This window comes from Spermophilus citellus (genome assembly GCF_964194105.1).
Source record: "Spermophilus citellus genome assembly, chromosome: 15".
Lineage (NCBI taxonomy): Eukaryota > Metazoa > Chordata > Mammalia > Rodentia > Sciuridae > Spermophilus > Spermophilus citellus.
The window spans coordinates 63,092,073-63,117,411 of NC_138195.1; the positions used below are offsets into that span (position 1 = coordinate 63,092,073).

Below are 25,339 nucleotides of genomic sequence, written 5' to 3' on the forward strand. Positions count from 1 at the left end.
CCTACTAAAGAACAATCATTATTTATACCAGTTCTAGTTTTTTTCTATTGTTGTAGGCATGCAGTAAATATTTATTGAACATTTACTGAATGGATTTATGATATTCACCATATGAAATGTTTCCTACTGTTAATTAAAAAAAATAGTTTTGGTACTGAGGATTGAACCCAAGGTGTTCTACTAGTGAGCTACATCCCCAGCCCTTGTTATTTTTTATTTTGAAATGGGTTCTCACACAGTTTCTTAGGGTCTCACTAAGTTGTTGAGGCTGTGCTTGAACTTGTGATCCTCCTACCTCAGCCTCCCAGATTACTGGGATTATAGGCATGTGCCATTATAAATGGCCCTTGTCAAAGATTTTTTGAATGAAGGCAAACTTCATTGTATGTAATTTTCATCATGTTTTCTCCAACAAAATCAGAGTACCTTCTTTTCTGATTATAAAAATATTAAATGTGCCAGGCTTGGTGGTGCACATCTGTAATCCCAGAAGCTTAAGGGGCTAGGGCAGGAGCATCACAAGTTCAAAGCTAACCTCAGCAACTTAGTGAGGCCCTAAGAAATTTAGTGAGATCCTGTCTATAAATAAAATATATTTTTAAGAAAGGGGGGCTGGGGATATGGCTCAGTGGTTAAGTGTCCCTGAGTTAAATCCCTAGTATACAAAAACAAAAACAAAAATTAAATGTTAGCTGGGGATATAGCTCAGTTTCAGAGCACTTGCCTAGCCTGTGTAAGTACCTGGGTTCATCTCCTAGTACCACAAAACAGAAAACAAAAAAACAAAAACCAAACTAATCCCAGCTACTTGGAAGGCTAAAGCAGGAAAATTGCAAGTTCAAGGGGGCCTGGATAAGTTAGTAAGATCCTGTCTCAATAATAAAAGGGTTGTGCAAGGCCCTGGGTTCATTCTCTAGTACCACCAAAACAAACAAACAAAAATTATTCATTTAAAATATTTCCCAGAACAAATGTATTTTTATAAAATTTACTTAAAATTCTTCTACTCAGAATACTGAATTAATATTTAGTGTGCATATTTCCAGATTTTTCCTTTGTGTTTATCCTGTTCAAAATTAGTACTGTTCAATATCTGTCAAAATGCTGTTTCATGCACTCTACAAGCCAAATTCTTAATGGTTTATTACATTTTAAAGCACATATACCTGATTATTTCCTTATGTTGCACATTCAGGTGTTTCTTATTTTTTGTAAAATTCTATATTAACTCTAATTTCCTAGTCAAGATCTTTGTTCCTAGAGGTAAAAGTGATCTTCTGGGTAATAACTGTAATAGTATCTATTTTCTATGTGCTGTAGTTTTAAACACTTCAGTGTATCTTTTTATGTAATTTACTTCACAAGAAGCAAATGAGGTACCATTATATACCCATTTGCAAATGAGGAAATCAAGGTAGGGACTATAAGGTGATTTGCTCCAGGCGTTCAGTTAAGTACTAGAGCTAAATGAATGAAGGCCATTGACTCCAGAGCCTAAGCTTGTAATTACTATGTTTTGCCTTCTAATCTTAAGAGTATCTGATAATAAAACCTGCAATGTCAAAAACATTAAAACTAAACTTGAAAAACAGGCTTTATTTAAGTTTGGGAGCAGTAAGGAATATGACCAGAATTGAACCTGTGCTATGTCAGAGGAGGCTCAGATCCTGAAATAAACTCCAAAAAAGTGATGGAGGTATCTTCTTCCTTTAATTCCTAAACAGATCTCAGGAAGCTATAATAAGGACAGTCTCCAGCTTATTTCCTCTAGGAGATGGGGGCTGCTTGGTACAAGAGAAATCACTGAAGTTTTACCGTATCCACACTCCTTTTCATTTCTAAATGATGTAAAACAAAACGGTGTAATCATTCCTTACCTTCCCTTTTTGTTTCTATCCTTATTCATTCATTCCAGTGGTGAAAAAGAACCTACAGCAAGTTTGTTTTTAGTGCTCACTTATTGGAAGGGCTGATTCTTTTTAGTTTGGTAGGGTAGGTGTAGTATCTGTACAGTGGTTTATTTATTTATTTTTATTGTTATGCCTGACTGTGAAGGCAGGCTACTCCCCTTTGTGTGGTTTGTGAGGGTGTGTGTATTATTGTTTTAGTGTTGTCCACTTCACTGGCAGGAGCTTAATTTTAAAAGAATTCATTAATTGAGGCATTGCCCCACTACTAAGAAAGAAATTGTAGAAATGAACAATGAACATACTCCTGGCATATTTAAGAAATAATTTCAGCAACTGAGTGGCAATTTTTGCCGTGAGCTTCTTTACCTTCCCTCCGCCCCCCGTGGTATCCTCTAACATTCTTTATGAGGTCAAGATTTATATATTTAGCTCTGACCTTTTAGTAGCTATATGGTGTTGAACAAATTCCTTAACCTCTCTGAGCCTCACTTTTAAAAAATTTGTCAGTAGATATAAAACCAGTTATGATGTAGAGTTCCTCAGAATTCTTGGGATCAAGTACAATGATGCATGCAAAATAGCTTTGTAGATTGCAAATGATGAGCACAGATGTAAATATTATGTTTTGTTTTCCTACTTACAGTTTGCTTTTGAGTGGGCACAGTACTCTTCTTAACTTGTTTTCTCTCCTGTTGCAAAGCTGTGAAATAACCAAGGGAAGGAGACTTTGTGATAAGGATCAATAATGTGAGTTGGGATCAGCTTTCTATTAGAGTAACCATGTTTCTGTTTTCCTCTGTACTACTTTTGAATATATTTAATTGGTAAAAAAAATTCTTTGTCTTTTGACAAACACATTATAAAAATTAAATATGTGTAAGTTATTATATATTTGTTTTAATATATTTATATTTGACATTGTCAAAAGGAAACATCTTTAGGTAAAAATAATAAAAGTTACGGGCTACAGAGATAATGCAGATAGTTCTAGTTACTTTATTAGTAGATATAAAGTAATCACTGAAGATCTTCGAGCTCCAGTCTTTTATTCATTTCTTATTGTTGCAATTTCATATTACTTTTGTCTTGTTGGATGACTAAACCAGATGATGGTAGAGATGGTGAGCCATTGTTATTCAGCTCTGCCATACTTTACCCTCTGGAGTAGAGGGATTCTCACATGGTGGATCTGATGCTTTTGTCATTTTTATGGTTTAGAGTTTTCTAAGTGTTTGCATTTGGTATTGAAGTTGCCATCATACTGATGTTGAGGTGACTGCTGACGTTAAGTCTCATCTGGATTTCCTTTATCCTTTTCAGTCTAGGCCATCTTTGGCAAGGAGGGCCCTGGACATATTTTTGGTAAAGACAAGCATGTTTTATTTATTTATCTTAGTTGTAGTTGGACCCAATACCTTTATTTTATTCATTTATTCTTATATGGTGCTGAGGATCGAACCCAGGGCCTCACACATACTAGTCAAGCATTCTATCGCTAAGCCACAAACCTAGCCCGAGAAACATGTTTTTGCAAGAAACTTTGTTTTTCTTAAAATACCTTTAAAGATTTTCAAATTGTTTTATGCCTAGACAGGTTGAGATTTATAAGAACTTCATTTTAAATTTTTAATAAAAGTTGAATGTCAATAATCTGCAAATACCTATAAATAGATAATTTATATGTAAATGTGTATTATATGTTAATATGTACTCTATATTTTTTTGGGAGGTTCTTTCTTCCAGAGTTAGAATTAAATACATCTGCATTTGACTTTTTCTCCTTTTTTTTTTTTTTTGTGGTGCTGAGGATCAAAATCAGGATCTTATATAACTAGGCAAGCACTCTATCAACTGAGCTAACCCCAGCCCTGGCTTTCATTCTTAATATTTTCTGCAATTTAGTAAAGTTTTTGTTTTCACTTCAGAATATATTTTGTACAATGATACCTTTTCCAGGACCTCAAAAAATATTTTTAAAAATATTAGCTTTACTTAAGGTACTTTTCCTGGAAGGCTAATGTTATTATTTAGTTTAGAAGTAGGTTGAAAATCTCATAGATCTGTTAGAAATTTTAGGGTTTTTTCATTCAGTAATTTTAGCATGAACACATCATAAAAATCATCTGTAGGTTTCCAAATGCTGATGAAGGACATAAATAAAATACATTTTTTATTCATATTTGATTGCTAATTCTTTTTAGATTTATGAGTCAGTGCTAATTTTTCATCATTTTTCAGTATATTACATGTCTTTTTTTTTTTCAAGGGTATTGAACCTAGGGGTGCTTAACTACTGAGCTACATCCCTGGCCCTTTAAAAAAAAATTTAGAGACAGGGTCTTGCTAAGTTATTGAGGCTGGCCTTGAACTTGTTATCCTCCTATCTCAACTGCTGGGATTATAAGAGTGCACGATTGCACCTGGCTACTACATGTACTTTAATGTATTTATTTTAAATTCAAACTGACTTTAAATTCAAACTAAAATTATTTTTATGTGTTTTCTTTCAGTACCCAAGTGTCTATTATATGTCAGGTACAATACAATATATAAAAGTTTATCCTATGCCATATTGTTCATATTTACTCCTAAGACCCTGGGATTAGAGAATTCTTATAGTGTTTTGTAGTTCTGTCATTTTAATAATTATATCAAAGCAATAGTTAACAAAATAGCTTCAAAAATAGGGAAATATCACTTTTAATTTGCTTTCATAGTGTTAATTATGAGATTCACAAAATACTTTGACCAAGTAGTAAAAGATTAGATTTTTGGGGGAATACTTTTTGGTGAAGGGTGCCCTCTAGTGAACCTTTTTCTTTTGTTAAGATTTCCAGTTTGTATCTTCACAGCACTTATGAATTAAATAAAAAATAAAAGTATAGTATAGGTTTTATGTAGAAAAGCTATAAAAATTCCAGGTAGAGCAAAAGTTATACATTATATCTATTCATGAAATTATCCTGGAGAAACTGTCTTTGAGTTGAAATTTGAAGGAAGTTTAAGATTAGTATTGGGGCATATGGTAGGAGAAGAGCTTCCCAGGAATGCAAAAAAAGTTTAGAATAGTACCAAAAAGGGTTGATGCCAAAAGGAAAAAAATTAAGAAGAGGGGAATTATCTTTAAAAAGGTTTTAATGTAATACTATTTTAAGCATTTTATGCAAATGTCTAAAAATTTGTCTCATACTTGGAGACCTTTATTTAGGAATTCAGGAAGGTCTCGGATGGGAAGTTGTAGTTTGGCATCTCTTATGTGATTTATGTTAGCCAGCTTTCTGTTACTATAACAGATACCTGTGATATCACATTAAGAGAAAAGGTTTGTTTTGTTCATAGTTTCAAAGGTTCCAGCCCATGATTGGTTGACTCATTGTTTTTAGGTCTGTGGCAAGGCAGTAGTATATCATGGCCAGAGCACATGGTAGAGAAGAACCTCTCACTTTGAGACCAGGTTGCAAAAAAGAGGAAGAGGAAGGGGATTGGGGTCCTACTATCTTCTTCAAGGGCATGCTCTCAATGATCATAAGACTTCTCACTAAGCCCTATGTCCTAAAGGTACCACCACCTCCCAACAGTACTTACCGAAGGCCAAGTCTCCAACATGTGAACATTTGGTTAACACTTAAGATCCAAACCATTGCATGGTCGTACTCAGATGTTGGTTGTTCTTAGCCACTTGTTTGAGTTGGAAGTCATCTGAAGGCTCAACTGGACTAAACAGGCATGATGGCTCACTTTTATTGCTGGCAGTTGCTGTGGCCATCATTGGGAGTGCCTACATGTGACTTCTTCAGCATCCCATTTTTAGGATAGTCAGATTTCTTACATGATAGATGGCTTTCTAAAGAAGTCCAGGTGGATGTTGCACGATCTTTTCTATTTTCCTGAATCACACTATATTTATTATTTCTGTCATATTCCGTTGGTCAGAATAATTGCAAATTTGCCCAGATTCAAAGGGTAAGCTATAGCTCCTACCTCTGAATGTAAGCTTTATCAAAGAATTTGGATCTATGTTATACAACTTTTTCATTTGCTTTCCTTCTTCTTTGAAGAATTAGGCCCAGTGCAGATAAATTTTAATGATGTAAGGAACATTTATTCTTTGTATTAAAGTTTCCTGTGTCTTTGCCTGTTTTCTGTATTTGGTTTCTAGTTTCTATTGTATATGTAGTCATGTAATATTTAGTAAATATTGTTGGAAAGAATCCTGTCTTTGTGGGTGGAGTTGTGGCTTAGTAGTAAAGTGCTTGCCATGAACACATGAGGCACTGGGTTCAATCCTCAGCACCACATAAAATAAATAAATAAATAAAACAAAGATATTGTCCATGTTCAACTTAAAAAAATAATAAAGTTTAAAAAATAATCCTCTTTTCTCTTTATCTGGCTATTATTGTTTTGGAGTTATTTCATTTCTTATTTGTTCCTGGTTACAAAGTATTAGTGAATGTTATGGGAAAGTTCTTATTCATGCTGCAATATTTGATAAAATGATTGGGAAAGTGTTAGGAGTACTGGATATAATACTTTTATACTGATTATGTTCTTTCTTGCTAGTTCATGGTGCTAAGTAGCTGTAGTATAAATATTTTTTTCCCTAAGATTGAGCAGCTATTTAGAGCAAGTAACAGATGGTGAATTTCAGGTCATATGATTTTATGAAAAATGGCTCTTCTCCCCAGTGATAATTTATTTGTTATCTTTGAACAATATTTTAGCCCACTGTTTATTACGTATTTTTTTAAATGAAAATCTGGGTGCCTTAACTATATCTGAAGGATACTGAAAAATGTTGTAGTGTTTCAAGTCTTACCTTTGACTCTAACTGCAGGATTTCAAGTGGATTCAAAATTGGTATTAAAGAGAGAGCTCCACTAAAAGATTGGGTTAAATTCCCTATACATATATCCAAGAATACAAAAACTTCCTAAAAATGAATAGTAAGGAACAAATAAAATATTTCAATGTAACTTCCTCTAGTTTCCAGGCTCCATGTAGGAGGCACAGAGAATTGCTGATGAATTTATCTGAGTATAGTAAGATCTCACTGGATTTCAGATGCTTACTTTTTGCTGTTTAACTGCCCTCTTATACTTGAGGTGTTCATATGTTCCGTTGTGAAGAGCTTTAACAATTTATGTGAACCAGTGTGATGGTGTGTGCTTTTAATCCCAGCAATTTGGGAAGCTGAGGAAGGAGGATCACAAGTGCTAGACCAGCCTCAGCAACTTAGTGTGACTATCTCAAAATAAAAAATAAAAAGGGCTGGGGATGGAGGTTAGTGGTAGAGCAACCCTGGATTCAATCCCCAGTACCAACAAAACAAAAAACAAAACAAACATACACACAAAAAAGAGAGAAACAATTCTTGTGTTTCTGTTTAAGAATCTTTTCAAATCTTAGTTTTAGATCAGTTGCCAAATGATTAATATGTTGTGTGACAATTTTTACCAAAATACCAAAATTATATTTTTAAAACTATTTTGAGATTGATAGCAAGCAGTATGTATTGGATGGGATGGTTTAAATAACTTCTGGAAATTTCTGAACAGTTTTTTTGATAATGACTTTAAAATTGTCTTCATAGTAGCATTTTAATGTTTAGTTTGTCCAAAGTTGGTAATTATTAGGGTAGTTGATTGTCTTATAAATATATTTAATATTCAAAAAATTTTTAATAACCAACATTTTAGTACTTACCACTAAGATATATACCCAGAATCTAAAAATAATTAATTATAAATGTGCAGTTGCTAAAGAAGTATGTCATTTTGTTAATATGAAATATTAAATTGTATTAGATATATGCTAATGCTGATGTTAGAAATTAAGCTTGATATGCCATTTGAAATATTAATGAAAAATAGCAAAAATGCCTGTAGACAGAAAGAGTACAGAATACTTAAAAGAACATAAAAGCCAAAATTTTATTTTATTGCCAAAAATACTAATTTAAGACTGCTGTGTCATTGAAGAACTGGTAAAAAAAAATGTGGTTAATCTTTTGAAAACATATAATATAAGATGACATTAGGAAGCATCCACAGGAAGTTAGAAGTAATTGATACAATTTTATTAGAGATAAAAGAGTGAAATTTTGTTTTCTAAAAAAAGTTTGTAGAAATATATTTGACACCAAAAGGTCAAAGGCATCGTTAATGCCCAGAGTTCTAAAAAGTATTTCCCTTTCTAGTTTTCCAGTATTTGAAAATCCATTTTCTTGCTAGTCTTTGTTTTTTCTTAAAAAAGCAGTTGATTAACATTTTATAAAATTCCTTGGAAAGTCTGTCAGTGGCTATCATTTTAATAGCCAGTGCTATAGGTGACTATTTCACAATAGACGGTATGTATACGTAGGTCTTGACCATTCTCTCATGGTTACAAAACCAGTATATCCATCCTATTAGAGAGCAAAGTATTTGCAGACAGAGAAAAACCATTTTTGTTTTGTCTAGAAAAGAAAACTATAGTATTCTAGTAAACATAGGTAATTTGGGGAAAGTTAGGATTAGGTACTTTGAGAGTATGCCAACTTTTCTCAAAGTATAGATATTATTTTAGTAAATTAAAAATTATTTCCCAGGAAGTTAACACATTTTATTTTCTTTCCAGATATTGTGATGGAATTATTTTTTATAATTTATATTTAGTGAAAGGAAAAATACTGAAAATAGTATAAGAATATTGTATGCTTTAAAAAAATTGTTATTATGTGCATTTTAATGAAAAATATCCTCATATGTTATCAGAGCTGAGAGTCCTTTTTGTATAGTACCTTGTGAATGTTTTTTTTCTTTTGTTAGAAATAAACGTTTTCTTTACAAAGATAAAAATGTGGAATATGTTAGGTAGGTCATTAATTTTATCTATAGAATGTAGCTTCTTCAATAATATAAAAGTAAAGTCAGTTTCTCAGTTAAGACATTTAATTTGATGATAAAAGCATTAATTTTCTGTGAACCAATTTAACATTTTAATCTTCATTTTATTTTTATTTTCTTACCACTAGGTGGAGTCCTATGTACATGATTCAAAAAGGCATCTGTGGAAGATAATTACTTATTTTAATTCCTTAAGCTTGTTGTATTAGGTGATCAAATACTATGTAGTAACTTATATTTCAACATTTTACTCTGGTGATTTGACAGATTAAAAATAAAAGACATCTTTGTACTTAAATTTTCAGCTATGTTTTTGAGACAGTGATTTTATGCATTCCTAATTGCTAAAATTAAAATATGTAGATAAATTCTTTAGTGTAAACCATCAGTTTTTTATTTAAAATAAATTTTAAAGTTGATTTTGTATCTGTATTTTTGTCTGCATAGCATTAAATTTTAACAGAAGTTATATTTTACTATGCTAAGCTTTTGGAAGGGATGATTGAACTTTCATATTGATATCATTGTCTGTAATATGTAATATTAAGATACAACCTTAGTGGATATGGGATAATGGAAAATTTACCAATTTTCTAATGCTCCGTTTTGCTAGTTATGTCATATTGATGTGCCTGTTTATAGAAATTTGATTAGATTTGCCAATAGACATAAAATTGGGAGAATGTTTTAAAAGAAGAAAACATTATTTTCATTAAGTTGTACATTGCTAAAAAAATAGAATGGTTGTATAACTGGCACATTAATGTATTGAGTGGATATAACTTAACCAACTCAGGTTCAAAGAGTGAATAGTCTTGAACAGTATTTTCTTGAAAATCAAAGTTTCAAAGAATAATAATGATCATTAAAGACAAAAAGGGACAAAGAAAGAAGATTTTTCAGAGTCCCTTCAATTGAGGTCAGATAAGTATGGGACCTTCAGTTTTCTCCATTTCATATTTTGTTGCTTCTTGTTTTGTTGCATTTGTAATTTAATACTGCCTAACAATTAGCTTTGCCTCAGTTCTCATTCCTTTTTTCTGTCCGTTGGTTGATTTCACCTGATGGGTGCAACAGTGCACATCAGGGATTCCCTATTGAGTCATTCTCAATTGTTGATCTTCAAAGGTGATCTGTTTGATTGCTATGCTGGTACTTCCTCTCTGCATTCCATGCTCCTTATCACCATTGCTAACTGGAGAGTTCATATCACATAATAGGAACATTGGCTTTGGAGTCAGGTAGACCCAGGGTTAAATCTTGGCTCTGTTTCTATGTGACTTTTGGACTTCATATCTTAATCTTCCCAAACTACATTTGTATATTGGGATAACGGAATCTATGTCATAAAGTGGCAGTGAATATTTGATGATATAATACATGTAAAGCATTGAATACATAGTGAGTACTTGGTGGTTTGTTATTGTTTCTTTTAGTCACCATCATTAGCCAGAAGCAGCAGCCATGATTCCTTTTTATAGACAGATAAGTCACTGTGGAGAATCTTTATAAGAGAGCTTCTTTCTCTATTCTTCTCTCACTACAAGCTTTCAAATTATATCTATGACTAAATATAAATCTCCTCAGAAAAAAATATCGACGATACCTGTTTTATATACTGCATCAAGATTTTGGGCTTAACAATTCCTTTTACTTTTTTCCCCTTTCCAGTATTCTGATATCTATCCATCCTGTCTATCTGTCTCTCTCTCTCTGTCTCTTTTGTCTCTATCCTGTCAGCTATTTCTTACTGACTTTATAAGTAAATTTCTAGAGTAGTTATTTTTATATAACCTTTCATTGATATGAATAAAGGATTAAATCAACTACATGTGGTAATTAATTCCATTTTGAGTTCTTGCTTGCTGGCTTTTAGGTTTGTGCTGCATTTATTAAAATGAGGTAGTTAGATCTAGGAACTTTCTGGTCTTTATTAGGGTCAGCATTCTATCATTTGTTGATTTTTGGATTCTGGCACTTGCCTGATACTTCAGTACTTTGTTTAAATGCAATTTATTTTTGTGGTTTAGAACTTTCCTTAATTTTGATGACTTTATTTCTGAGTACCCACTCACTGATATGGATTATAGATATAAACTTGGAGTTTGTATTCATGTCTGAAATAGCAAATAGCTATTAAGGGTCAGGAGAAGTGTGGGGGATTCTGAGACTTAGTTATAGGTAGATCAAGACCTGTTCTTCAAGTTCATAGAACAGGTTGGCATATCTCTTATCTGAAATCTCAATATTTTTATTTTTTTCTTAGAAACTTATGGTTCTATTTTAATAGCAGAAGACATGGAATATAAATAGGTTATGCTTTGCAGGCTTTATGAAAAATAGGAATATAAATAGGTTATTCTTTGCAGGCTTTAATAATTTATTACTGAGAGAAACAGTATGTTCGGATACTGTTTCTCTCAGTAATAAATTATCATAAAAAGAGGAGTTCACAGTGGATGTACTGGCAGTATTCTGAAATATTATAAAACAGTATTGTTTTTAAAATTCTGGGGAATAAATTGCAAAGACATGCCAAAGGATGGACATATAAAATATATATAAAATGAAAGACTTCTTGGAAAGAACTATTATTTCTCTTATGTTTATTTATATAATTTTGAAAGGGATAACAGTCTTGCCTTTTTACTTAAAAAGAGAGTCAGACTCTCCTTTGGTCGAGCAGTCATGAAATATCTCTTGCTATATTTTTCCTACAGTGTGACACTTGTAATAGGTTAAGAAAGGGAGAGACAACAACAACAAAAAAAGCAGCAGCAATGGCAGCCTCTCCTTCTCTTCATATGTCTTGTTTACTTATTGATACACACACACACACACACACACACACACACACACACACACATATTTTAGGTTTTAGGGATAGAATCTAGGGCCCCATGCATGCTAGACAAGTAATCTATCACTGAACCAAATTCCCAGTCCCTACTAGTGGGGATTTTAAGAGCCAGGTATATATCAACTGTTTCATTAAAATATGTAGAAAAATTATAAAAATGTTCAGAGTGAATTATTCAGTGAGTTTTGAACATATACAAAGGAATATGATGATATCGATGACAGTTTAAAGGGATGGGAGTATTAATAATCCTTGAGATTGGTTCTAGGAATAAAAAGTTGATAATTAAAAAGCATGAGATAAATTGGAGCTATTCTGATTTAGTATTTCACTTTTCATGTTGTGAACATGAAGATGGCCCTTTTTTTAAGGCTTCTGTCTTGAAAATATTATGTTTGAAGTTGAAGATATGTCTAACTGTATTTGCATAGTCCACAGATCTGTACTAATCTTGAATTTGATAGTTTAGGAAGGAATGATTTGAACTCATTCATGTTTAGACAAGGTGTCAGCAACTGAGAACCAGGAAGATCCATTTACCCTGCAAGAGACCCCCAAGAAAATTTCCTGAAGAAATTAGATTCTAAAGATTGTAGATGGGGAATTTTGAAGTTGTCATTAGTATGTCCATAACTTGGAGATAAAAGAAGCCCGAATAGAGGAATTGTAGGCTGATAGGACAACTGGATTAAGTGCCAGTTCTTTTAAAAAGGGTATCTTAAAGATAATTTTGAACTTCAAACTTAGAGGAACTAAGGTAACTTTGATAGATAGTGAAGGAATCACAGCAGGTAAAATGTTTTAAATTAAAACTTAATTGTCTTTATATAATTTTGCCTAATATTACGCATTTAAAAAACACCTTTACACTGTTTGTAGAAAGTCATGTATTTTTGGCTCAAAGTTGTTTTAGTGTTTTCTGTGGAGGGAATAAAAGTAAAATTTAGTCATAACAAACAAAATATATTTTGTTTTTCCTCGTAATTATGAAACACATACTAGGTTGAGTTAGATAAACTTCTTGCTCATGGATTTTCCATAGAAATAATATTACTGATTTAATTAAGAGTCCTTGTTAATTATGTATTACTTGTGGGAAAAGCATCAAGTAGGAGTTCTAATACTGCCTCAGTTAATCCCAAACTAGGCTATGTTGAGCATATCATTTATCATTTCTACTCTAATTTCCTCATTTGTGAAAAGGAGGTAATGATATTTTCTCTGGTGTGGTATATGCAATAAATGAACACTAGGGAAAAAGGCCAGATCCAAATGTGAAATATCAGTAGAAGGCAGATCACTTAGCATGGAAAATTAGCCATATTTATTTGATAATTGTAGCTAGAACTCAATTATTCAGCTTCTGGTTCATTCATTTAACAAGGATTTTGCTGTCTCTTATGTGTACATTGCATTAGTAGCCAATATATACAGAGCACTTACCATATGTCAGTTATTGTGCTGAGAAATTTTCATATTTACTAATCTGTCATAGCACTCTCATGTTGATAGTATTTTTTTTTTTTTTTGTATGGGGGATTGAATTCAGGGCCCTTAACCACTGACCCACATCCCAGCCCTGTTTTGTATTTTATTTAGAGACTGGTCTCACTGAATTGCTTAGCATCACACTTTAGCTGAGGCTGGCTTTGAACTCTCAATCCTCCTGCCTCAGCCTCCTAACTCACTGGGATTACAGGCCTGTGCCACCACACCTGGTGATGTAGATAGTATTTTTAGAAAGACTTTATAGGTTTAGGTTTATAGCAAAATTGGGAGGAAGTTATACTCATGCAAAACTTCTCCAATATCAGTATCTCTCACCGAAGAGGTACATTTGTTATAATTGATGAACCTACATTGACACATCATTATCATTTACATTAGGGTTCACTCTGTGGATTGGGACAAATATATTACATATATCCATCATTATAATATTATACAAAATGTTTTCACTACCTTAAAAATCTTCTGTACTCTACCATTCCTTCCTTCCTTCCCATTTATCTTTTTACAGCTTCTATTGTTTTGCCTTTTTCAGACTGTCCATAGTTGGAATTGTATTGTATGTAGTCTTTTCAGATTGCTTTCTTTCACTCAGTAATGTGCATTTAAGTTTCCTTCATTTGTTTTTGTGGCTTGATAGCTTATTTGTTTTTAGTGCCAACTAACAGTTGTCTGGGTGAACCAGTTTATTTGTCCATTTACCTACTCAGGGACATCTTGGTTACTTCCCAGTTTTGGCAGTTATGAATTAACTGTTGTGAAGTTTATGTAGAGGTTTTGTGTGAATATAATTTTCAGCTCCTTTGGACAAATACCAAGAAGTATGATTGTTAGATCATGTTGTAAGAATATTTAAAAAACATTTTTCACGTGTTTGATTTTTTAAGAAACTGCCAACCTGTCTTTCAAAGTGGCTGTACCATTTTGCATTCCTGTAATTAATGAATGAGATTTCCTGGTGTTCCATATCCTCAATAACATTCAGTTTTCTCAATTTTCTAGATTTCGGCCACTCTAATAGTTGTGTACTGGTGTGCCATTGTTGCTTACATTTCCCTGGTAGCAAATGATATGAGACATCTTCTTTTTTATGTTATTTGCCATCTGTATGTATGTGTGTGTGTATATAATATATATCTATATATAATATATACACACACATATATATATATATATATATGTATATACTTTTTAAATATTTTTTAGTTGTTGATGGACCTTTACTTATTTGTATGTGGTGCTGAGAATGGAACCCAGTGCGTCACGCATGCTAGGCAAGCGCAGTACCTCTGAGCTACAATCCCGGCCCCTGTATATATTTTTAAAAAGAGGTATCTGTTAAGGTCTTTGACCCATTTTAAAATTAAGTTATTTTCTTATGTTGAGTTTTAAGAATTCTTTGAAAATAAAAATTAAAAAAGAATTCTTTGTATATTTTGCATATTAGTCTTTTTTCTTTTTTTATATTTTTTTAAGAGAGAGTGAGAGAGGAAAGAGAGAGAGAGAATTTTTTTTAATATTTATTTTTTTTAGTTCTCGGCGGACACAACATCTCTGTTGGTATGTGGTGCTGAGGATCGAACCCGGGCCGCACGCATGCCAGGCGAGCGCGCTACCACTTGAGCCACATCCCCAGCCCCTATTAGTCTTTTTTCAGATATGTTTTTGAAAATATTTTTCTCAGTCTATAGCTTCTCATTTTGTTCTCTTCACAGTATCTTTCACAGAGTAGAAATTTTTTATTTTAGTAGCATCTAGTTTATCAATTTTTTTCTTTCATGAATTGTACCTTTAATGTTACTTCTAAAAAGTCATTGTCAAACTCAAGGTCATCTAGATTTTCTCTTATGTTATCTTCTAAGAGTTTTTTAATTTTAATTTTACATTTAAGTCTGTGATCCATTTTGAGTTAATTTTCGTAAAAAGTTAAGGTCTGTGTTTAGATCCACTGTCTGCCATGTGAGTTACTAGTACCATTTGTTGAAAAGGCTATCTTTTCTCCTTGTTATTATGTTGATCATTTGTTGACATTCAGTTGATTTGGGCTGGATGTGTAACTCAGTGGGAGAGTGCTTATCTAGCATGTGTGAGGCCCCAAGTTTAATTCCCAGCATTGCAAACAAACAAACAAAAAAACGTGTTTGACTATAATAATGTGGTTCTGGGTTGTCTATTCAGTTCCATTGATTCATTTTTCTGCTATTTCACCAGTACCACATGTCTTGATTACTGTAGCTTAATAGTAAATTTTAATTGGAGTTGTCGGCACTTTGTTCTTCTCCTTCAATATTGTGTTGGTTATTCTATGTATTTTTGCTGCTCTCTATAAACTTAAAGATTAGTTTGTTGATATCTATAAAATAGTTTGCTGGAATTTTCATTGGGATTGCATTGAGTCTATAGATCAATTTGGGAAGTAATGACATTGTAACAATATTGTTGTCTCATTCTTAAACATGAAATATCTTTTTGTTTATATAGTTCTTGATTTTTTTAATCAGTCATTTTCTTCACATAGATTTTTAAGAATTTAAAAAATTTATATCTATGTATTTCATTTTGGGGGATGCTAATTTTTTTTTTGTGTGTGTGTATATGTGTTGCTGAGGATTGAACCCCAGGCCTTGTACATGCCAGGCAAGCTTTCTACCACTGAACTATAACCCTAATCTAATAGTATTATGTTTTTAACTTTAAATTTTTGTTAATTTTGCTATAGGTACTATTTTTATTCTTATCTTATGATTGAGAAAATTTATATTTAAAGAAGTCAGTTGCCTTACCTGAAGTTGAATATAGTAAATATGCTTTCTGATTCCATTTATGCAACTCATGTATCAATTATTTATTGAGCATCTGTTATATGATAAGATAGATACTGTTCTAGAGCTAGGGATACAACAGGGAATAAAACAGACAAAAAAAAAAATCTGTGCCTTCAGGGGCTGGGACTCAACAGAAGAAACTATATAAAATCTATGTCTTCATGCAATTTGCATTCTATGGGGAAGACAGATAATTAGATAAAAATGTGAAACAATATATCCTGTAGTGGTAAGACCATTACCAAATAAATTCCTTTATTTTAGAAAAAAAAAGATTAAAAAAAAGAGAAAGGGATTGTGTGTGTGTGTGTGTGTGTGTGTGTGTGTAATGTAGATGTTGTAGCCATCTCAAAAAGAGGATAGAAGACTTAAATGAAGTGAAGGAGATAAGCACATACAAGAAATGTGATCCAGACAAAGGAAACAGCGTTTGAAAAGATGAGGACAAGAACATGCCTGATGTGTTTAAGACACCAAAAGGAGTCCAATGTTGCTGACATGGAATAAGTGAAATGGAAATAATTAGAAGTATGTGAGGCCAGTGAAGTAACATGCAGCAAAATTATGTAGGGCCTTAAGGATTATTGTAAGAGAAAAAAGGGTTTTGAGCAGAAGAGAGACATGGAATTTTACTTACGTAAAATTTAACTTATGATTTCTGCTGACATCATCTGATTACTCTATTGAGAACAACTGAAGGGGAGCAAGGGTAGGATCATGGAGACCAGCTAGAAAGCAATTAACGATAACCTAGGTGAGAAAAGTTGTTGGCTTAGTCCAGGGTGATATCCAGTGGAGGTAGAAAGGTGTGGTTAGGTTTGCTAGATTAATAGGGGGAAGAGGGTGAGAGAAAGAGATTAGTCAGGGATGACTTCAAAGTTGTTGTTTTTTTCTTTTTCTTAGCAGTCAGAAGAATGGAATTTGCTGAATGAGGAAGACTATGGGAAAAACAGATTTGGGGAAAGAAGTTTGGGAATTCATTTTTAACATAGTTGAGATGCTCATCAGATATCTGTTTGGAGAGACTTGAGTTGGAAGTTTGAGAGAGGTCAAGTTTAGATATATAAATTTGGGAGATGTTAATATGTTTATGGAATTTAATGCTATACATCAAGATAAGAGCAAAAGAAAAATATAGGTAGAAAGGAGAGTGTGTTCAAGTTCAGAGCTTCATTCTAGCTCATCTTAAAGAACCTAAATTCTTCATGATTACTATCCTGTACTGGTGTTTCTAGTATTATAGTTAGTACTCATTAAAACCTGAGTTATGGAGGCTGCCCTCAAGAAGCTTATGATCTATTTGGGGAAACAAAATATGTGACATACCCATAAAGCATTTAAGTTAGATACAAAGTTATACATGATTACCTGTCAGAATAGCTGTGAAGGACTATAAATTTACCTGTCTTGCAGATGAAAGGATTACTTTGCATAGAAACGATAGGCAGAGGTCTGTTGGAGAACATGTAACTTGCACTGAACCCTGAATAATGGGTAACAGATGGGAAAATACACTTTAGAATATCCCCAGATCTACCCTTAGGTTCAAAATTTGCAAGAATGATTCACAGAATATAGTGTGTGTGTGTGTGTGTGTGTGTGTGTGTATATATATACACACACAAAAATTACAGAGAAAGAAAAGGCACATAGGGCAAAGTGTAGGAGAGTGCCAGGTATGAACTTTCAATTGTCTTTTCCCAGTGGAATTGTGTGGACAACACCTTTCCCAGCAGTGATATGTGGCAATACTCAGAGAATGGCTGATCAGAGAAGTTCACTTAAGCCTTGAAGTCTAGGTGTTTTATTAGGGTATGGTTGTGTGAACATGACTAACCACCCAGGTAGACATGACTGACATCCATGTTGCTGATTGCCTGTATTGCTAACCTAAGTCTTCAGCCCCTTAGAAAGCTAAAAGGATGAAGCTCCTCCCAATAAATCACACTGTTAAGGCCTCCAAGAGGCAGAGAGTACCAAAGGCTTCCATTTCAGGAGCCAAGGCCAAGGTTAGTTCTTTACCACATGGTGAACTGTGGGGAGGATGTCCTCTAAGTGGCAATGAGTATGAACTGAGATACATCAGGCATGTGATGCCATCTTTAGAGAATATTGTAGTGACTACAATATGACCTTGTACTTGAGAATATGAACAGTGGAGCTAGATTGCCAGCATTCATATCCTAGCTATCATTTGCAAATTGTTGAGTTTACAGCAGTTACACATCAAGCAAAACAAGAATAATAATAATAATACCTACTTTATGGGATTGTTGTGAGGATGAAAGAGTTAATATACAAAGTACTTAGAACATGGCTGACACATAGTAAATGCCATAGATACCATGAGTTTGTTCCTTCATTCCTTATTCACATGTAGATTCCTTTTTTAATTAATTAATTACTTTTTATGTGGTGCTGAGGCTTGAACCCAGTGCCTCACACACGCTAGGCAAATACTCTGCCACTGAGCTACAGCCCTAGCCCTGCTGCTTTTTTTTTTTTTGAGCACTAGTATAAGACTTGTATTTGGCACTTATCTTCTGAGCCTCAGATCTTTGCTTGTGGATAACTAGTGATATATTTTGAGGGTTTTTGGTTTTTTAATATTACCATGTTCAAAAAGAAGTGAAATATTTTCACCAAAATTATTTCTATTGAAGACAATACCATTTTATTTGTTCAGACTTAATCTCTAGTTGTTACAAAAATTGGACTTATAAAGAATAAATTTTGGTGAACTGGGAAGTTAATTTTAGTTTTCTTATATATATACAGGTCGGTGTATGATGATCAACCAAATTCACACAAGAAGTTTATGGAAAAGTTAGATGCTTGTATCCGAAATCATGACAAAGAAATTGAAAAAATGTGTAATTTTCATCATCAGGGTTTTGTAGATGCTATTACAGAACTCCTTAAAGTAAGGACTGATGCAGAAAAACTGAAGGTAGGAAATATGTTAAAATTTTGTTTTCCTTTGTTCTTATTAAATAACTCAACTATTATAGTACATATCTGAAGTTACTATTAAATGCGCTTTCAGGAACTGAATTAGTATATGTATTTGGGAGTGCTCTTTATGGTTGTTAACGCGGTTGTCATGCTAATGACAGGAGTAATCTCTTTTTTTCTAAAGCAAGTAGTACATTGACTTAATAGGATTTTTTTCCACCCAGGGAAGTGAATTCAAAACATTCATACAGTGTAAGGTCCTGTTTGCAGTTTTAGAATTTTTAAAATGATAATTAATACAATGTTGATTTAAAAACATCCTAAAATTGTTTAAAATTTACTATAAATGATTTTGTTCTCAAAATTATTTAATTATACTGTAAATTTGAAATAATTTAACAGCAGTTTATAATTTTTTAAAGGAAGATGGTCTACATTTTCTGTCATATAGTAAAAATATTATATATTAAATGAGACCTGGATTTTTTCAGTAAGAATTTAAAATATTTAGTTATAAGAATTGTCCTATTTAGAGTGCTTAGCAGACAATTCAAAGATTATGATTAGAAAACTATTATGTATTATATATAAAGGATATTCAGATAACAAGAGACCAAATACAGCATCAATGAGGTCACTGAGCATCTTTGTTCAGAAATTAATGAGATTTTTAATAAACCAGAATGTGCTTCCTTACTATGATGACCTAATGAGTCACTTAATATGTGGGAAAATTTGAGGTTGAGCTTTGCCTGCACCTGCAGCATTAAAATGTTGCTGTGGATTGAGATTTCCGTGTTTGATGTTAATCAACCACCCAGTGTTTGCATTCAGCAAAGTATGAATGTTTAATTACCATAAAATGCAATCACCATTTCCTACAGACAGTGAATGGCACATAGACCTCATTGAAGTTATCAAAAAGGGACCAGTGGTCAATTGGGTCAGTGATTTGAATTGTTTGACAGACTTAGAGAAGCAAGTAAAGTTCAAAAATCCTGAGTAAATTTGAGAAGTTTGCCACAGAATCTGTTAAAAAGAACTGTCATAAGTAATTGAAGTTAACAAAAGCCCTTTTCAATCAAAAGTTCAAGTTCAAGCTGTAGAGTTAATTTGAATTTGCATTTCTTTGTTCTAAGTTTCTCATGAAGCATGATCTGATTACAAGGGTGAGCAGTTACATCAGGGCAGTTTTATGCATATTTGTCTAACTAAGGTGAAATTATTTTTAAGGTACAAGTTACTGATACCAACCGAAGATTTCAAGATGCTGGAAAAGAGGTAAGAAAATGATAATTTTTAAAAATATATGTGGGTGTTATTTAATTGTTTTTTTAAAAGATGTGTATATTTCTTCTTTTCTAAGGTGATAGTCCAAACAGAAGATATTATTCGATGTAGAATTCAGCAGAGGAATATTACAACTGTAGTAGAAAAATTGCAGTTATGCCTTCCAGGTGAGTTTAATTTTACCAAGTCAAACATTATATTATAGACAAATTTCATAATAGCATATAGTCATTCTTTATTATGGGAATTTGACTATTTGGTGATTGCCTTGCAAAAAAGCTTTTGATTACCTCTCTTATTCACTCAATTTCATGAATTTCCATGGTTTTCTTTTTTATAATAAGGCCCTTGTTTGATTATCTGTTATAGCAGTCTCCTAGAACAACTGTTAGTTTTGCATTTCCTCTCTGCCTACTTTGCTATCTGTCCACTCCAGCCCCCTGCCCTGTCCATGTTTTTTTCCCCCCTCAGAATACTTTCCCATGCAGAGAGTGCCCATTACTTTTTCTCATCTTTGCCTAATTTGCCTAATTTTCTTACTTCTAGTTTTCCATCATTTTCTGTTTGTCACATAACAGGTTGGTTTTGTTTTGCTCACAATCTCATTTTGCTGATAAGGTAAGGAAACATCAAAAGTGTTAGGACTTTTCCCTTCTTGCTTTTTCTCCTATATTTTGGAAAGACTTAGTTTCTGGTCTCTCTGTTAGGGCTCAGATATTACTGGGACATCACATAAATTCTGAAGAAACTAATCAGTATTTTCTTTACCTGGACTTAATATAACTTTAAGTTGGAAGCATCCTGTTCAAACAAAAGGAAGCAGGTATATGCCATTTTTTTCTTAATATTGTAAGCTAAAGTTGTCTCATTGCCTCATTTGACTTACTTATTAATTTTTAGGAAGGAACCTAAACCTATGCATCCAGGGAAATAGAATGTCTTGTATAATATTTATATGGTGTAAATTTAACTAAGAATACAAATTATATTGTTAAAACTGTCAGCAGATTTTATTGGCTAAAGAAATAGCTTTTCTTTTTTTAGAATCAGTGATAGCCTACTAAGTTTAATCTTTGATGGGCCAGCGATATTTACACATAAACTTTGAGTAAATAAAATACCTACTTATAATATTAGGTTTCAGGATTGAGAAACATATTTCTTTATAATGATGTTTAATATATGTTTGGCTGATACATCATAACAGCCATGAAGACAGCCTCCCAAGATTTATACTTTGTCCCTTTTTAATTTAGATAATAAGCCTAAAAATTGGTATTGATGGAATGAGAAAGAGCTGTACTCAGCTTTTTCTGTTAGTGAGCTATTCATAAGAGAAATAAAGGCTTCAAAGTAGAGGTCAAGTTGTTGTTATTGTCACTGTCTGCTTTTAAGGCCAGAGAGCATTGTAAGTTCATGTAAATATTGTGTTCTGAATTGCAACATCCAGCATGACCACATTTCATTGTATAATTGTTGCAGATTTTATGCCAACTTTTTTTCAAAACAGTGGGGTGTGACCATTATGTGAAGCTTTTTAAAATAATAAATTGTGCTGGTACTTACAAATCATTTATTACTAACCTGTCTTTCGTCCAAGAGTAAGTTGCACAAACTACTTGAGAATATATGTTAAAATTGAATAGTACAAATTGGTGTACATTATTTCTTCATGACAGTTTAGCCAGTTTAGTGAACATTTTCTGGTCTTTATAAAGAAGTTAACTTATTGTTATTAATTTGTGCATTATAGTCAAAATACTGCACTTGAGAAAATTTACTACAGTGTTGTGAAGCGTAAACTGACAAAATCTAATCATCTGCATCTGAAGATTCTGTGCTTGCTATCTGACAATGTGTTATCTGACACATTGTCCTCAGTGCTTCTCATGTAAAATGTATTGATAATACATCAGTACTGCAGCATCTAAGCCAATTGCTCAAGTCAGCTTTCTGAAATATACTGACAATGAACAAGTGCTGAGAATTCTAGGCTCTTGGCTTTTAGTGTGGGCAAAAACAAATGGCACATCCATATGCCACTGGTGGAATACATTGCTATTATATTTACCTTTTAAGCAGCATAACAAACAGAATTAATCTATGCAATGATTATGCTGTGAATGATTAATAACCAATTTTTGGACTGAAAAAATAGAGTGCAACAATGATGTAGTGAAATACAGTACCTCCTTTCCTCTGTCCATCCTTCTAAGTATCCAATGATAAATAATACTTACTTTTGTGTGTGTGTGTCAGGCATTATGGTAGGTATTGGAGATATAAAGTTGAAAATGACATAGTTCCAGCTTTAGAATGATCCTATAATCTAATGTGAATAAAGACAACTAAGTCATCAATTATAATACAGTTGCCTAACGACTCCTTGGTTTTGGAGGAGTGTGAGAGGATTTAAGAATTCATAGCATAAATAATGTATTTTCTTGGTGGATTAGTTTTATTTGATTATTTTTTGAAGAAAGCATAATTTTTATATGTAAACAAAGTAAAAATAATGAGGTAGATCTGAAATTTGTATGAATTATTGAGGTAAAACAGGAGACTTCAAAACCAGTTTATACTGTTGCAGCAGGATCTGTCCCATGTTATGTGTTCATTCTAATACTTTGGTTGAAAAATGTGAGAATTATTATATTGCCTATAGGGGCTATGATAGAAATGTAGAGGGTCCTTTGAGGTCACAGAGTTAGGGCAGCTCATTGTAGCCACCATTGCAGGTCTGATGTTTTTTGAACAAGTAAATAATTTCTCTAGTAAATTTGTAGACCCCTGGGAATAGCCATATAACTATAGCAAATCTGAAAAGAAAACTATTGTCTAGTTCTAGGAAAATATGAGTTGATTTGATGAGCCAATAATGATTTACTGACTCACTTTCAAATTCTACTAAGGTTAAATGGTCATTTATATGGTTGCAGTAAAGCCTTCTTGGTGATAGTAGGTCATTTTTTTTGAAGCTTATGACAATTTTATTGAATAACTGCATTTCTGTGCCTTAATAGAAAGAATGAAATGAATAAAGATGCTTTGCTACGTTTTTCTTTTTTTCTCCATAATTACACAATCTCATTTATTGGTGCATTATAGTTGTATATAATGATGGAATTTGTTACTTATTTATATATGCATACAATATGCTATGTTTATTTCTACCTTTATTGTAAATCACTCTTTGCAGTAAACTTTTGATATTTTTCTTTCTTTGTAGATTTGGTGTAAGTTTTTGTGTTTGGTTAATTATAAAACAGTTGTGTTTTTTGTGTGGTATGTTGGGTCAGAATCAGTGAATCTCAGTTGAGAAAGAAAATTTAATTCTCAAATAACTAAAGTCCAAACTTCTAATTCCAGTGCATGGAAGAAATATTAGAAATTTCTGAATAGTATAATTTTTACTAGGTTAATGTCTCAATTATAGGTATCAACATATGCAAGTGTTCCAGGTTCAAAAAAAATATATATAAAATGTTCAATATCTACCTATCTATAAAATATTCAACATGTGAAAATTAAAATATTTTTATTTACTTTGAAACATATAATATTTATCAGAAAATATTAAGCTAATTCAATGTAGTGAAGACTATGATTTTGTAATATATCATTGCCTGTTTTAATTATTTTAATCTCTCAAAATGCTCTTTTTTTCCATTTTAAATGCTAAAATGTTATTTTTTGAATGCAGTGCTGGAAATGTATAGTAAACTAAAAGAACAGATGAGTGCAAAAAGGTAAGTTGGTTTCTTTCTTGTTATTTTAAATAAGCTTTTTTCCTATTACTGAAAGCACAGATAAACTTACTATAAAGCATAGTGAATTATGTGAATTTTGCTTTGTACTTCACATTAACCTTTGTTTATGTAATTTGCTTATCAGGATCACCCAAGAAAGCAAACTTCAGTCACTTATTTATGAATATTTGTTGTTTTTGATATCAAAGCGATAATATTGATAAAGGATAAATAGAGAGCTAAACAGGAATAAGAAAATTTTTATTAACTTGCCAGTGTACTAATACTGCATACAGTCAAGGGCTTACGGACATAATGTGGAGTGAAGGCCAAGCGTAGTTTTGACCATCAGGGCTATTGTTCATATTCTGTTTCATAAAGAAATGAATACATGACAAAAGAAAAATAATTTAAATCATTTATTGATTGCCATTAGAGCATTAGCTATAACGATATTTAAAATGTTTTAAAATGAACAATTTTAAAGTAACATGGAAAAGCCAGAATAAATACGACATATTTGGACTAGGAAAATATTTCTTCTTGGTTTATTAATAATCATTTCATTTTCACAGCACATTATATACAAATCTATGATCAAAGATTTGTGTATGCTCTGCTTTATAGTGCTACACATTGAATTTCATTAGGCTTTACCAGTTGGTATTAATTAGTAGAATGATTTTTTTTCCTTATTAGTAAATAAGACAATATATATTTATTTTGTGTGTATACTATTAATGCATCCTCTTTTTTTCTGTTGTTGTACATCCTCATGTTTTAAAGATTCAAATAGTAGTTTTATGTGTTTGTTGCAAAAAACAAAAAAAAAAACAAAACAAAAATCAAGCATCACCTTCCCTAATTTCCATATACCATTCCTACTTCATAGGGGCAAAATTTTATCTTTCTTTTTTTTTTATTTTTTATTTTTTTTATTGGTTGTTCACAACATCACAAAGCTCTTCACATATCATATTTCATACATTAGATTGAAGTGGGTTATGAACCCCCAATTTTACCCCAAATGCAGATTGCAGAATCACGTCGGTTAAACATCCACAATTTTACATAATGCCCTATTAGTAATTGTTGTATTCTGCTACCTTTCCTATCCCCTACTATCCCCCCTCCCCTTCCCTCACATCTTCTCTCTCTACCCCATCTACTGTAATTCATTTCTCTCCTTGTTTATTTTCCCATTCCCCTCACAACCTCTTATATGTCATTTTGTATAGCAATGAGGGTCTCCCTTCATTTCCATGCAATTTCCCTTTTCTCTCCCTTTCCCTCCCACCTCATGTCTCTGTTTAATGTTAATCTTTTCTTCCTGCTCTTCCTCCCTGCTCTGTTC

At 32.5% G+C, this 25,339-nt stretch overlaps 1 protein-coding gene across 11 annotated transcripts in view; it reads left to right on the forward strand.

Moving 5' to 3' along the window:
* The window catches only part of EXOC6 (exocyst complex component 6), a 223,468-nt gene that overhangs the window by 38,385 nt on the left and 159,744 nt on the right, over window positions 1-25,339 (forward strand). For 10 of the 11 annotated variants that reach the window (XM_081268555.1, XM_081268556.1, XM_081268552.1 and 7 more), the window contains 4 exons: window positions 18,770-18,941; window positions 20,180-20,227; window positions 20,313-20,403; window positions 23,940-23,985. In XM_081268555.1, coding sequence (XP_081124681.1) covers window positions 18,770-18,941; window positions 20,180-20,227; window positions 20,313-20,403; window positions 23,940-23,985 — 357 coding nt within the window. Of the gene's footprint in view, window positions 1-18,769; window positions 18,942-20,176; window positions 20,228-20,312; window positions 20,404-23,939; window positions 23,986-25,339 lie in introns of those variants that run through there. The other variant, XM_081268553.1, reaches the window with a different exon arrangement.